General features: G+C 59.3%; 6 protein-coding genes across 6 annotated transcripts; 4 read left to right on the plus strand and 2 right to left on the minus strand.

The window, feature by feature from the left end:
* Nucleotides 1-650: 650 nt before the first annotated feature.
* Nucleotides 651-1,742, plus strand: A1Q1_02780 (uncharacterized protein; the record flags this gene model as incomplete). Its single annotated transcript, XM_014324009.1, has 3 exons — nt 651-923; nt 970-1,655; nt 1,712-1,742. The coding sequence occupies 3 exons, from the start codon at nt 651-653 to the stop codon at nt 1,740-1,742; spliced, it is 990 nt and encodes a 329-aa protein (XP_014179484.1).
* A 530-nt stretch (nt 1,743-2,272) lies between these two features.
* A1Q1_02781 (Methyltransferase type 11) lies at nt 2,273-3,331 on the minus strand (the record flags this gene model as incomplete). The annotated part of the gene is made up of 2 exons (XM_014324010.1): nt 2,273-3,149; nt 3,255-3,331. 2 exons carry the CDS (start codon nt 3,329-3,331, stop codon nt 2,273-2,275), a joined length of 954 nt encoding a protein of 317 aa, XP_014179485.1.
* Nucleotides 3,332-5,728: 2,397 nt separating this feature from the next.
* Nucleotides 5,729-7,832, plus strand: A1Q1_02782 (phospholipase B; the record flags this gene model as incomplete). Its single annotated transcript, XM_014324011.1, has 3 exons — nt 5,729-5,989; nt 6,054-6,208; nt 6,260-7,832. The coding sequence occupies 3 exons, from the start codon at nt 5,729-5,731 to the stop codon at nt 7,830-7,832; spliced, it is 1,989 nt and encodes a 662-aa protein (XP_014179486.1).
* Nucleotides 7,833-9,922: 2,090 nt separating this feature from the next.
* Nucleotides 9,923-11,663, plus strand: A1Q1_02783 (uncharacterized protein; the record flags this gene model as incomplete). Its single annotated transcript, XM_014324012.1, has 2 exons — nt 9,923-11,234; nt 11,272-11,663. 2 exons carry the CDS (start codon nt 9,923-9,925, stop codon nt 11,661-11,663), a joined length of 1,704 nt encoding a protein of 567 aa, XP_014179487.1.
* Nucleotides 11,664-11,824: 161 nt separating this feature from the next.
* Nucleotides 11,825-12,532, plus strand: A1Q1_02784 (uncharacterized protein; the record flags this gene model as incomplete). Its single annotated transcript, XM_014324013.1, has 1 exon — nt 11,825-12,532. The coding sequence occupies one exon, from the start codon at nt 11,825-11,827 to the stop codon at nt 12,530-12,532; it is 708 nt and encodes a 235-aa protein (XP_014179488.1).
* Nucleotides 12,533-13,411: 879 nt separating this feature from the next.
* Nucleotides 13,412-14,140, minus strand: A1Q1_02785 (uncharacterized protein; the record flags this gene model as incomplete). Its single annotated transcript, XM_014324014.1, has 1 exon — nt 13,412-14,140. One exon carries the CDS (start codon nt 14,138-14,140, stop codon nt 13,412-13,414), a length of 729 nt encoding a protein of 242 aa, XP_014179489.1.
* Nucleotides 14,141-14,150: the final 10 nt, after the last annotated feature.

Consider the following 14,150-nt stretch of genomic DNA (forward strand, 5'->3'; position numbering starts at 1 on the left):
TGGGAGTGCGGGGGTGTCCATTGGGAGGAGGTTGCAGCTGGGGTCAGGGCGGGCGGAAGCAACGCGCGAATCGCCCAGTCTGGCAGGAAGCTGTGTCACTACCAAGCCCGCCAGATTTGGTCCCGCCCTGCCTTACCGGTTCCAAGGTCCAGACGCTTAGAGGTGAGCGGCTCAACGGACGCTGGGCGCTGGGACCCTGCACCCACCCACCCACCCTGCACCACGCTCGTCTGGCGCGCGCCCAGATCGCTGGGCTATTACCACTTTCGCCGGTCTTGTTGATCCATCCCAGTCATCCCATTCCTGTCATTCACTCAACCCCCTTCGCATTGCCTGTCACACCAAAAATTCATTCAACCTCATCTGATTTCTGTCGAATCGTGTGGCCGTCCTAGCCGATAACACACACACCTCAGCCGGACACCAGCCTACCCCGCCCAACGAACACTTCTCCACCTTCTAAACGCTTGTTGATTCCGGTCGCGCCCCGACCCGAGAACGCGCACACGCTTTCGCCTCTCGACGACCCTCCGCCAACCGACCAAAGCCAATAGAGCACCCTCCGACTCACTCCCCTCCTTTCCCATTCTTTGTCACCTAGATCAAGCCTTAATCTCCCCACACCCGACACAAACAACTCGATCACCATCATGTCGGCCGCAGACGCCTCGAACCCTATCACCTCGGTTGCGTCCAACCCGATCACTTCGGTGGCTCCCGGATATGCTGCTCCTGGTATCTACTCCAACCAGGCCCTGCTGTCCCGACTGAACCTCGACCTGCGGGGGCGCATCTTTCCCGTGGAGCGCGAGACGCTCATGCTCCTGCCCGAGAGCGTGCTGCTTGGTCTCTTCCCGCAGGGTCTGATCCTCTCAAAGCCGGCGTCGTGGGACGGCGGAGACGACGGAGTGTTCACCGTTGACGTGCGTGCCCCTCTCTGACTGTTGAGCCTGCGACTGACTGCCCCAGTTCGACCCCGACTGTTTCCAGTACATCCTCGACTTCTGGGCGGACGCCCAGGCTTCGTTCTACGGAACGCCCACGAGCCCGGGCCTGTTCCACGCGCAGCAGAACATGCCGCCGTCGCCGACGTCTGACCCGCACGCGGACGTGAGCCAGAACCCGCTCCTAACCAAGCAGGCGATCATCGTCCTGCGCGAGGAGCTCGAGTACTTCAGCATCACGACGCCGGGGGCGCCCGAGCGCGTCGACGAGCACGGGCTCGCGAACGAGGAGCTCCGCGCGCTCAAGCGCGCCGCCGGCGAGGCGCTTGCGTCTAAGCGCCAGATCTTCACTGCTCTCCAGCGTAACGTGAACAAGGAGAACAACCAGGCCGAGCAGCACCTGATTGACATGCTGTGCATGTCGGGCTTCAACCGCGACGACGAGTGGGGCTTCCGCGCGTGCGAGCCGAATCGCAACGTCATCTCGTCCATGGCGCTCGTCCTTCTCAAGACCGGCATCATTCACCCGGGCATGGAGGGCGCGCCCGCCGACCTCACTGTCCCCATCATCGACGACAAGCAGATGGGTACCGCCCAGAAGCTGCTGTTATTCTGGAGGAAACCCGCACGCAAGTGTTGGTGGGACGGCGTCGAGGTTGACGTGCCTGTTTCCGATGGCTCCTTGAGGAGCGTCAAGTGCTGGGCCCGTCGGTGAGTCTTCTGCACGCTTCTGCATGTCTTTAAAGTGCTTCTGCTGACATAAACAGAGTCTGGACGCTCGAGCTCGCGCTGATTTAAAGCACGGATCAAGAGCAGCGAGCTCCGAAGAGAACGGGTGAGTGTGGAAAGAACGAAGGCGTCACGTTTCTTGGAGGTCTGACTAAAACTGACTCTCAGAAACCGCCACTATCACCCAACGCGCACAATCACGCCTCACCCAGCCTACATGCACGCAAGCATCTCAGCACCTCAAGCCCCACAGCCTCCACGCCAGCAACCCAAGCGCCATCCCAAGCCAAAAGTTCTGTGTTGTATGAATTCCAGCAGCAGCTGAAGACACGTCAACGATTTGTCCCTCTTCCTCCTCTTTCCGGTCCGTATAATTTGCATTCGTCTAATACCCCTTTCCAGGCATGCATCAATTGCAATTGCATCTCCGTTGCGAGGGCCATAGGCTGGAGCATCGCTCGGTGTGCTGCAACGTCTCTGTCAGTCAGTCAACCTCTCTGCCAGTCGTGGTTTAGTCACTTCGGCGCAAGCAGCTACAATGTGGACTCGCACTGCATTTTTGGTTTCTACATACTTCTACTAGAGCTTGGCCCCTCAGTTTAGTCGCCCTTCCAACCCTCTCCGGGCTTGCGCGCGAACACCCAAATGCACGGAATGGCCTCCTTGAACTTGGGGATGACGACGGGCTCGCCGTTTCCGCCCTCAATGTCCGTAAACCCAGCCTCCTGGAGCATCTTCCTAATGTCTCCAATCTCAAAGGAAGGGTGGAAGTGACCAGGCGCATTGACGCTCTGGACCTTGTCGTCGTGATGCGCGTGTCCGTGGGCGTGGGCGTGTCCGCGGTCGTGGATGTGGCCCTTGGACTGAGAGTCGCCGCCATGCTTACCCTCGTGCATCTCGTGGCCCTTTGTCTCCTTCTTGTGGTCGTGGCCATGGTCGTGCTGTCCCGAACCAGCATGTCCATGGGCCATCTCGGGATACTTCTCCCTCAGAGCCGCGAGGACGTCGTTACCTTCCGCATCCTTGGTAAACTCGCAAATGACAAGCACGCCGCCAGGCTTGAGGAGCGCCTTGGCGCCGGCGAAGAAGCTCTTCGTGTCGTCGACGTGGTGAACCGTCAGCGTCGAGATGGCCACGTCAAACTGGTCCCTTGGCGGGGTCGCGCTGCTGTCCTCGCCATTCTTGGGCGAGGGGAGGGCCGTCTTGAACGCCGCAGCCGTGTCGGCGCCAAGCGCGTGGAGGGACCAGGTCAGGTTGTCGCTCTGCGCGAAGGACTGCTTTGAGAGCGTCTTCAGCATCGAGGGCGACGTGTCGATGCTGTGCACGCTGCCGAAGAGGGGCAGCAGGTGGCGCGTCACGGCCCCAGGTCCCGAGCCGATCTCGAGACAGTTGAGGCTCTTCAGCTTGTCCTCTGGGAATCCCGCCGCTTTCAGGCCGGCAAGCACGTTGCGCGTGTTCGCTTCCGAGGCCTCGAGCCTGCCTTTGTCAGTCATGTCTCTCAGACAAATGTCGCAAGGTGGATAGGTGGCCCTGCATGACACCGCGGGGCTGCCCGCGCTTCAGTCCCTTCAGCACACTCACATGCCCTCCTGGTTCAGGTAGTCGTCGCCGTCCCACTTGTCCTCGCCGTGGTGGGCTGCCTTGCGTGTGTCGCTCATGTTTGCGGGGTTGGGTGTGGGGTTCGGTGATGAAGTCGGTGTCCAGGTCGGTGAAGTCGGTTTATCACCTTCACAACTGCGTCGATTGAGTGAAAGGGAGGAGTTGTCTTGTGCGAATGCTTTGTGGACAAGAAACTCGGACAGTCGAACGTCGCTGCTTATGAAGTGTTCCGTTGATCGAGGCTCGTCGGAGTAGAAAGAGTGAGAAGCACGCCGGGCCTGAGAGATGCTCCCAGAAGTCCACACAATCTCAAATGCCATCGCACAGCTCTCAAATGCATTAGGAGTGTCCTCTCAAATGGTATTCACGGCTCTCTCAAATGCTGGCAGTCGCCGAGGCCGACAATCTCAAATGCGTCTTGTCGGAGTGTGTGTGCTACGTCATGGTCTCCGGCGTGATTGGCGCAGATGGCCGACGCTCGCGAGCTGGCCGCCGGTCACAGTAGTCCGTACTAACAGCACTGGCAGGAAATCGAACACGCGACGCCTCCCGGTCCGGGCGCAAGGCCGCCGGTCGGAAAACTGCAATCGGAAAGACTACCGAGGTCACGTTTTCCCTCCACATAGGCATCCGCTTCCCCCTCCTTTGGAGGTCTGCAGCCTAATTAGCACGGCTTCGTGGGCCTATCGTCCTTCCTGAACGGACTTTGCTTCCATCTCCATCGCACATCGCAACCCCGCACTCGTGGGCAATGTCCTCTCGGCACCGTCGCTCCACTCCGATCGTGCCGACATGCCGTGTTGATGAGCCTATACAGCAGCACAGGTATTCATTCCAGCTTCTTCCCTCTTCGCTGCCCTGTATGGCCAGACCCCCACATGTGCGACAGGGCCGGCAGTCACCACGCCGTAACGAGTCAGCTTCGAGGGAAGCGGAGCGATCGGTGTACTGACGAAGATAGAAAAGAACTCAACAAGCGCAGCCAACGACAATGTCGCCAGTACGGAGAAGTGACCACTATCCGCTCTCCGCACTCCCGCTCAACCTCGGCGCCATTCTCGGCGCCTCCTCGCCCGCCAGCACCAAGCGCCGCCCCAGTACCGTGCCGTGGTGAGATGCGGTATTTTTATTATTTTATCTGAACACAAACTCGCTGGATTTGTTGGTTCCAGCCACGAATTCGCCGGAACGTCAGGCGCGTCCAGGGCCAGTGCTGAGACCGCCGCAGGGACGAAATGCCGGGCGCCGGCGGCATGGGATGCTATGCTGCTGCGCCGCGCGCCGAACGGGTCCAGATGCCGGCTCCGAATCAGTTGTGCATTGGAGAAATGCAGAATGGAGAATTGCTAGGAGCCGAGGCTGAGACTTGACCATGACAAGTAGAACAAGTACGGCATGTGAAGCGCTGTGTATGCATCACTACAGTGCTCCAGAGGGGTCGCATGCGCGCTGATATCATACGATGACATCGTGTTTGGAGCTCGGGCTGAAGAGGGCAACGTAACATGACACGGTGAGCTTAGTTTGGCTTGGCCTTCAGCATTCGTCTGCCTTTGCGTCGAGCCTCCTCCATCGCGTATGTCCGTATGCATCGCCCTGCCCAGATTTAGCACATGCACAATGGGCGCTTACAACGCTTGCGTGTAGTTTCAGCACCGAAACGTGCAGTGTCTGCCTCACCGCTGCGGTGCACGGGGCCCGACTTCGGCCACCTCCTGCACGCAAGAGACTCAGAAGCAAGCCGAGATCACAGACAGAGAGATCGGTCAAGGCCTCAAGGGCCACGGAGATCAGCGAGATCCGGAGGATTTGCAGATGTCTTTGAATTCTGTTTGGCTGGAACCTACTTGAACCTGCTTGAACCTGCTTAAAGCTGGACAGCTTCCGGAGAGAGGAAGCCAAACATTGCCCTAATACGGTTGCTGCGCAGCAGGGTAGCGGGCAGGACAAGGTACCGGATCTGAATGTTGAACTCCGCCCCCCGCTTCGGTTTCGTGCATGGTTGCAGTGCTGCACGCTGGTGCACGCTGGTTGCAACCAACTGAAGAAGCCCGCATGTGCACGAGGTGACGTCGGTCCTGATTTCAGTGTCAGCGTGGTCCCTGCCCTTTCGGCCCCTGGTCCCTTATTTCGAGATGACAAAACTCGCGAGCAGACGGCACGACCGCGCGCCGCACGCTGGCTGCACTTGCACCGCATCGCACCGGAGACCAGAACAAGGCAAGCACAAGGGGTGTGTCTTTAGCTCGCCTTCGCCGTCTTTGTGCGTCGTCGCCTGTCGTCTGTTTTCGCGCATACTTCTCCACACACACTCTCTACATACTTATTATCTCATCGGTTTCCCCTGACCCGCTCCGCTCCTTCTACCTGACCGACTTTCCACACCGAACACTCTTACTTCTTTCCATACACGACCTCCGACACCACCACCACAGCCACCACCGACACACGACCGCATGATCCTCCCCCTCACGCTTGCCCTGGGCGCGGGCGCCGCCTCGGTTCTCGCCCAGTATGATGCTGCGCCTGAGATTCGCGAGGCTTACGGCGACGGCATGAGCCAGCAGTTCGAGGCCGCCATTGCTGCCGACGAGGCCGAGGGCGATGTCGTGCCCGACACCAGCGTCGTCCATCTCTTTGGCAACGATGATGACGTTTACCAGCCGTACAAGGTCGACTGCCCGACCGGCACGACGTTCCTGCGTTCTGCGCAGTCCGTGAGTATCGACTGCGACGCCGAGCCGGGTCACCTACCGGATCGACCGCTAACGCACTAAACAGGGTATCTCGGAGCAGGAGAAGCAATTCATCCAGAAGCGCAGCCAGCGCATCAACGACGCTGTCAAGTCCATGACGCAGGCGAACGGCCTCCAGAACCCTCCTCGCCAGCCGGTCATTGGTGTTGCCCTCTCCGGCGGTGGTTACCGTGCCATGATGTAAGTCTGGTGCTCGGTGTGGACCTACGAAGTGATGTGCTGACGCCTCAGCAACGGTCTCGGTATGATGTCTGGCCTGATGGGCGACATCGAGGAGGCGAAGAAGGCCGGAACCGGCGGCTGGATGGACGCTATCTCGTACATGGCCGGTTTGTCCGGGGGTTCGTGGGCGACCACGACCTACATTGCCAACGGCGGTGAGAAGCCGATGGACCTCGCCAAGAATGTCTGGAACCTTCAGAGCAACCTCATCTTCCCGGCCGACGACAAGGTGTCGTTCTACTCCGACCTGCTGTCCGAGGTCAAGGCCAAGGGCAAGAACTTCCCGACCCAGATCACCGACTACTGGGGCCTCGCGCTCGGCAACCACATGCTCCCCGACCAGTACCACCTGAACAACAACCCGAACCTGACCTGGGCCCAGATGTACCAGAACTCGAGCAAGCTCCAGAATGGCGAGCTTCCGTTCCCGATCATCATCTCCGCCGAGCGTGAGAACGGCACCACAGCCGTCATGGAGAACGCGACCATTTGGGAGTTCAACCCCTTCGAGTTTGGCTCGTGGGCCATCGGCGAGGCGACCAACAAGTCGTGGGGCTTCTTCACTCCCATCGAGTACCTGGGCTCCAACCTGACCGATGGCAAGCCCAACGAGTGCTGGAAGGGCTTTGACCAGATGTCCTTTGTCGCGGGCACCTCGGCCACTCTCTTCAACCAGGGCATCATCCGCCTGAACAACCTGGATGACGGCAAGAATTCTAGTACGATTGTTAACGGCATCCGGTCGATCCTCGACTCGGTCTCCAAGGACCAGAACGACATTTCGCAGGTCCCCAACCCGGGCCACGGTTACAATGGTGACGGCAACCCGCTCGCGGACCTCGAGTACCTCACTCTGATGGACGCTGGTGAGACCAACCAGAACATCCCCATGGACCCTCTCCTCCTCCGCGGCGCCGACGCAATCCTCGCGTTCGACAACTCGGCCGACACCGACCTCTCGTGGCCCAACGGCTCTGCGCTCTGGACAACCTACCAGCGTTCGCTCGAGTTTGAGAAGTTCAACAACGTCCCGCTCCCCATGCCCAAGGTGCCGACGACGAACGGTTTCGTGAATGAGGGCCTGAACTCGCGCCCGACCTTCTTCGGCTGCGACGAGCCCAACAACACGCTTGTCATCTACATCCCCAACTACCCGTGGTCGTACCAGTCCAACTCGTCGACGTTCAAGCTCGAGTACGCCGAAGATGAGGTCCAGCCCCAGCTCGACAGCACGATGCGCGCCATGACGCTCAACGGCACCGTCACCAACTGGCCCAAGTGCCTTGCGTGTGCGCTGACGGACCGCGCGTTCAACTACAACAAGAACAACCGCACCCAGGAGTGCCAGCAGTGCTTCGACACGTGGTGTTGGAACGGCCAGGCCAACGACAACCCCCCGCAGGGCAACTACACCGCCCTCGCCGGTGTCACGCCCCCTTGGATCCGCAGCAACAACCTGTCCACCGACCCCAAGACCGAGGACCAGGCTATCACCACCGACGCCGGTGCCGCCGGCGCCCTCGGCCCCTCGGCGTACGTCCTTGTCGGCGCTGCTCTTACCGCTATCTCGGCCCTGATCTAAACCTCCCCTTGAGCTGGACAGCGTCGCTCAAGTCACACCCCTTAGACCCCCCCTGTCCATTAATTTGACACCCTACCCAAATTGCGTACACCATGTACAGCATACCATAGAGTTTCTTCATGATGTAGCATCTGTCCTTCCTTGCGTCCCACGTACCGTCAATGACAGTGATTCCCTGTCTGCACCGATAAAGCTCGTTGCCAATTGCCGAGTGGATACGCTCCTCACTTCAGGAGGGATCGAGACTGCCTCCGAAGTTCTTGCTGTCAGAGGATGAGTCGTGTCTGCCTCGTGTCAGCGTTCCCCGATCGGCACAAGCCCCGCCAGCAGCACCTGATCTGTGACTGAGCGCCGCAGCCCATACATGCTGGTTTAGTCAAGACCGACTGTAGCGTCGTAGAGCGATTCGAACCCATCCATAGCTGCGACACTGCGGGGAACCGAGAACGCCCTCCGTTTGATCCGCTCGGCGCTCCACATGTTGTTTCAGAGCTCGGCGCGCTCGCGCCCTGATGCAGTCCACTGCGACGGCTGTGAAACTTAGCACTGTTGTTGGTAGGCGCAATCTCGGGATTGCTCTAGGGAGATGAGATGGTTTCGCGACACCCACTAGGACGCTCTGTATACTGCTTGTTGAAAGGTAGAAAGTATCGTGCTGAAAACTATCTGGGGCATGCGTTGCTCAAGAGACCCCCTCCCGGACAGCAGCGAACTGGTGGGGTTGGCCGTCCTTGTTCTTGACGCCGGACATGTCGTTTCCGACTGTCATTTGCGACATTTGATCTCTGCATTCCTCTTGCACCACATGTGACAGACAGCCCCAACAGCCCCCGGCTTTGACGGTGCCCCAGTGTAACCTGCCTTTCCTGACTGTGGCCCCAAACGCCGGACCGTCGGGGCCCGTCTCTCGGTACGCAGACGTCGTCTTTGTCATCAGACGGCTGTTCTCGAGCAACAGAAACGCCTGACGAAGAGGAAGCCGAGAACATGTTACCCGAGTGCTCATGTCGAAAAGGACAGAGCTGATAACAGAAAGCGGCGTTTTCAGCGATGGGCACATGAGAATCACGTCGCGATCAAGCTCATTCGCTCCATCGCCCAGCCTTCTGAAGCATATCATGTCTCGTTACGCATGTTGCCAGTGCTGAGGCGGCGCTTGCTCCGACGGCGCTTGCCCCGAGGTAAAACATGGCCCAACAGCGCAAGATGCTCACTGGATATCGAAAGCCTCAAACGTCCAGGGTGCGACGCCTTGTTTCTCCCAGAGCACACACGAATTGACCGATGTTTGCCATGCTCGGCGATTTGCACCCTCGCAGTTGGCGCCTGACTTTGTGCCCACACGCCCTCTCACGAGGGCCCTCACGCACCCTCGCTCGATCCGCAATTACCTCATTTCTGCGCGGCTGATCCTCGTCTTGACCCTGCATATCCTCTTTGTGATAAGTTTAAACTCTACGTGACCACGCCCTTCTGGACCCTCTTTGCCCTTCCGGGCCTCCGGGCGCTCCGTCGGGATCACACGACTCGCTCACTGCCTTCCATAGCCGACAAAACAAAGGCCTCGATGCCCTCTGCACTGCTCCCTACCCACGGCTTCCCGTGCGGTGTATGCTCCCTCTCTCGCAAAGAGGCCGTCTATCGTGCATCGATCCTGCACCTCGTGACCTCGTTGGTTCCCCCCGCTCGATGGTCACGCCTGACGAACCCGGCGGGGCCCTGCACTAGCGCGCCCCCGGTCTCCGAGCAGACGCCGACCTCCTGCGCCTCATCTTCATCATTCATCCTTCCAAGAATCTGGGGAAGAAGGGTGAGATACCGGATATGCCGGCCACTCGATGGGAGTGCGAAGCATGCCGCGGGTGCGATAGCTGCCCCTTGGTCCTCCCTCCTCCTGATCAGTGTATCGTCGATGACCGCCTACGACCTGCTGATGATACCAGATCTGCCCTTCTCACACTGGTCTCTGGTACCGCCCAGCTGATCGTTAGCGCCGCAGTAAACAATCGGCTCCGCCATCTCTGCCTGCGCCCTATAAATGCGTCGCAATTCTTGTCCTCCCTCCTGTCTCCCCAGAACACTTCCACACCATGCTCGTCAAACCCCTCCTCGGGCTTCTCCTTGCCAGCTCGGCTACGGCCAAGCTGACCGGCTGGCCTACGCCTGCCAACGCCCAGACGGGTGACTCGACGGTCTGTCTCAGTGACGACTTCTGCATCGTCGCCCCTCACGGTGCCCCGCAGGACCTCGTCGAGGCCGCCGAGCGCGCGACCGAGCGCCTTAAGAAGCTCAAGCACCGCTACCTCTCGCCTACTCGTGGCTCCGAGTTCTTCCCCGACGGCCGCGGGTGCGACTCGACCATCGACAAGCTGCAGCTCAAGCTTCACGGGCACACGACTTCGATCGAGGAGCTTTCGCACCGCAAGGCTGAGGAACGCAGCGAGCTCGAGGCGTACAAGCTCTCGCTTAAGGGTAAGCATGGCACGGCGTCGTCGTCGAGCTCGCTCGGTCTCCTCCGCGCCATCTCGACCTTCGAGACACTCTTCTACCGCCACGACAACAAGGTGTACGCTCCCTTCGCGCCGTACGATATCGACGACAAGCCTCTCTTCCCCTGGCGCGCCGTGCTGCTCGACACGAGCCGCAACTTCTTCAGCGTCGACACGCTCAAGCGCACCCTCGACGCAATGCAGCAGACCAAGCTGTCCGTGTTCCAGTGGCACATCACCGACGCCCAGGCCTGGCCTCTCTCCGTTGCTGGATTTGAGGACATTGCCCAGAAGGGCGCCTACGACCCTTGGGCGGTTTACACCGAGGACGACGTCCGCGAGGTCGTCAGCTACGGCGCCAAGCGCGGCATCGACGTGCTCCTTGAGATCGACACCCCCGGCCACACCAGCATCATCGCGCACGCCCGTCCCGAGCTCATCGCCTGCTTTGAGGGCAAGGGCTGGAACGCTCCCGGCAGCGACCCTCCCGCCGGCCTCGCGAACGAGCCTCCCGCCGGCCAGCTCCGTTTTGGCGACCCTAACGTCATCAAGTTCACGCAGGGCCTGTTTGAGGCCGCGAGCGGCCTGTCCGCCTCGCCCTACTTCGGCTCGGGCGGCGACGAGCTCAACGAGAACTGCATGCTGAACGACGGCCCGACGCAGGAAGTCATGAAGGCCAAGAACGCGACGCTGAACGAGCTTCTGAAGGAGTTCACAGTGCAGACTCACAAGACGCTGCGCGACAAGGGCAAGACGCCCGTCGTGTGGGAGGAGATGGCGCTCGCGCACGGCGACCAGGGTCTCGGCGACGACACGCTCGTCACAGTCTGGATCGACGCGAACAATGTCAAGGCCGTCGTCGACAAGGGCTTCAAGCTCATCCACGCCGCGAACGAGTTCTTCTACCTCGACTGTGAGTTCACCCGATCAGCCATCAAGCTAACGTGCAGGCGGACAGGGCGGCTGGATCCCCGCCACGCCCGAGACGCCCGGCGCCGCCGGCGTCGGCAACAGCTGGTGTGACCCGTTCAAGACGTGGATGAAGATCCTCTCCTTCGACCCGTTCAACGGCACGACGCCCGAGCAGCACTCCCAGGTCATGGGCGGGCAGGCGAGCCTGTGGTGCGAGCAGACGGACGAGACCAACGTCGACTCGCAGCTGTGGCCCCGTGCCGCCGCCGTCGCCGAGGTCTTCTGGAACGGCGGCAGCAAGCTCGCCCCCGACTATGTCCACGCCATGAACGACATCAGGTACCGCATGGTCGAGCAGGGTATTGATGCTAGGCCCCTGCAGCCTGAGTGGTGCGCACTCCGCCCTGACAAGTGCAACCTTGACAGCTAGGCCGAGGTTGCAAGAAGAAACCGCAATTTTGGAATGCTCTGAAGTGAAAATAGTGAAATGATATCCGTCTTGGGTGAACATGGTAATGATAATCAGCCTATATGCTATGCATGTTTTGCTCGCAAGCAACTAGGAACACTTACCCGTAATGCAAAGCAGCAATGACCCAGTATATCGCAGCGCATTGGCGTCTACTTCGCCGCCGTCTGGACGGACTGAGAAGATTTCGCCCACTTGATGTATCGCTCAAACTCCTCAACGATATCGTAATCTGGGACAGTGTCCCTACCGTAGTAGAGCGATTCCGGAGCCCGGCGTTTGGCATACAGAGATCCCCACCACTGCGAGCAAGTCGAGGTAATAGCCCAGGCGTAATACATGGGCAATCTCTCGTAGATCTCAAGAGACCAAGTAGCCCCGCGACTCTGCACATCAGGCGACAGGGAGAGGATGTGCGCATCAACGAAGCGGGCCTCGCCTCTCCGAACCTCCACGTCGTACCGGTACTGGAGGGCCGCGACGCAGAGCTCTATGTCGTCCATGACCGCGCCCAGCATGAAGGCATAGAGGGGCGGCATCGTCTTCAGGAGGAGCCGGTTCATGCACTCGGTCTTCACGAGCCGGAGCAGCCCCTCGCACTCATACTTTCGCAGAAACTCGACAGTGTCGCACATGACGACACAGTGCTCGAACGTCGTCACGGCCAGAAAGGTCATCCGTCTCAGGAGCTGGCGGTAGACACGCACTACGGGGGCGCGCTCAAGGTCGGTGTCCGTGAACTCGATCCGCTTCTGCCCGTCGTCGCATGTTTAGGACGCGGACCTGAACACCTCGCTAGGGAAGTCAGCTGCCGGGCCGTCCTGAGTTGAACACAAGGCAGGGGAGGAGGGTGGTTCTGGAATGCCTACCTCGACCAGCAGAGTGCGTGTGTGTCCACCCCGAAATGCTTCCCATCACTGGACACCAAGGAGAAGTCGCCGTCTACGGGGAGCGACTCCTCGAGCTTTTTTAAGCTGAGTTGTAGTTTGTCGGTCACTTCCTTGAGATTCGGCGCCGACATGGTCTGGTGGGAACTGTGAAACGGAACGCCTTTCCTAGCATAACGACATCCCATTTAGCTCTAGGGAGCACTTGTCGCTCGGTGGGTCACATGGCTGCCTCTACTACTGACTCTTGTGCATGCCACTCTCGGCGTTCAAGAAGGGGCCTGGAATATCGGCGATCTGCGCGCGCGATTTCGCTTTTATCGCACTCATCTCCATCCGCACACGGATATCGACGCAAGCCCAATCCATCCATAGCAAGCTGGGCAGCATTGACCCCACTGACAATGTCTCACACGCGTTCGCACATGTGTCTGACCACACTCACGTCGACTTCACGCTGGATCCAGGACTTGAGAGTCTTGACACTCCCCACGATCAATCCTAAAGGATAGGCATGCGACACAGGTGCATCAATGGATTCACAGACGACTCTCGCAATCCGACGTCTACAGTAATTCACTCCTTAACCGGTCAGTTTGACCTTCTTGACCTCGCCGATAGCCTTCTCGTACTCCGCGGCAATGTCAACGTCGGTTATCTGCTTCGCTTTCGCTTTAATTTGTTTGCATGTCGCACACACGTAACCGGGGTAGTTAGCATATCCGTGGTTGCAGGTCGGGTTCTCTTTCGCGTTAACAACAGTTTGAGAGGTCCACGTCTTGTTCCAGGCACGTGTAGCAGCCCAGAGGTAGTCGGCCGGCACTATGGCCCAGAGTTGGTAGGGCCATGTGCTGTCGGGTCCGAAATGCTCCCCGCTCCTCCACGAGCATTGAAGCTGATGAAGTCGAATGGTCGAGTACTTCCAGTCATCGCAGGCAGGATCTGGTTCTCAACTGCCTCGAAGTACGTCACGTCGTACCGGTGCCGGAAAGCGAGGATCGAGAGTTCGACGTCGTCCATTGCCGCAGCGACCATGAAAACGTACAGAGGCGCAAGCTGCTTCAGGAGGAGCTGATTCAGCACGTGCATGCGCATGATCGCCAGCGGGCCCTCGCAGTCATACTTGCGCATGAAGGCGACTGTGTCACACAGCGTCTCGCACATTTTGAAGTCATTCGTCCAGTTTAGGAGTTTGCCCTTGGCGCTGATCTCGAGGAAGCGTTCGATGACAGGTGCGCACTCGATCTTTGGATCGGAGAGGGAAACCTCCTTCGGCGTGCCAGAGCAGGAGTGGATCGTATCTCGCATCACAGCACTGGTGTCAGCGAGGGGAGGGAAGGAACCGATCTCACCTCGCCCAGCACAGAACTGTCGAGTCAACTCGGCACCGATGACCATCGCTTGAGATGAGGGCGAAGTCACCGCATCTCCAGAAGCGATGTTCTTTGATTGTTGCCTTTGAGTCTGGTGTGTCTGGCATTCGAGTCCGAGCTTTCGTCGTCCGTGTAGAGAGAGATGATGTTGTTCAGAGAACTGCAGGCAGCCGAGCATCTCTTAAGGC

The sequence above is a fragment of the Trichosporon asahii genome (genome assembly GCF_000293215.1).
Source record: "Trichosporon asahii var. asahii CBS 2479 unplaced genomic scaffold scaffold00051, whole genome shotgun sequence".
In the NCBI taxonomy this organism is placed as follows: domain Eukaryota; kingdom Fungi; phylum Basidiomycota; class Tremellomycetes; order Trichosporonales; family Trichosporonaceae; genus Trichosporon; species Trichosporon asahii.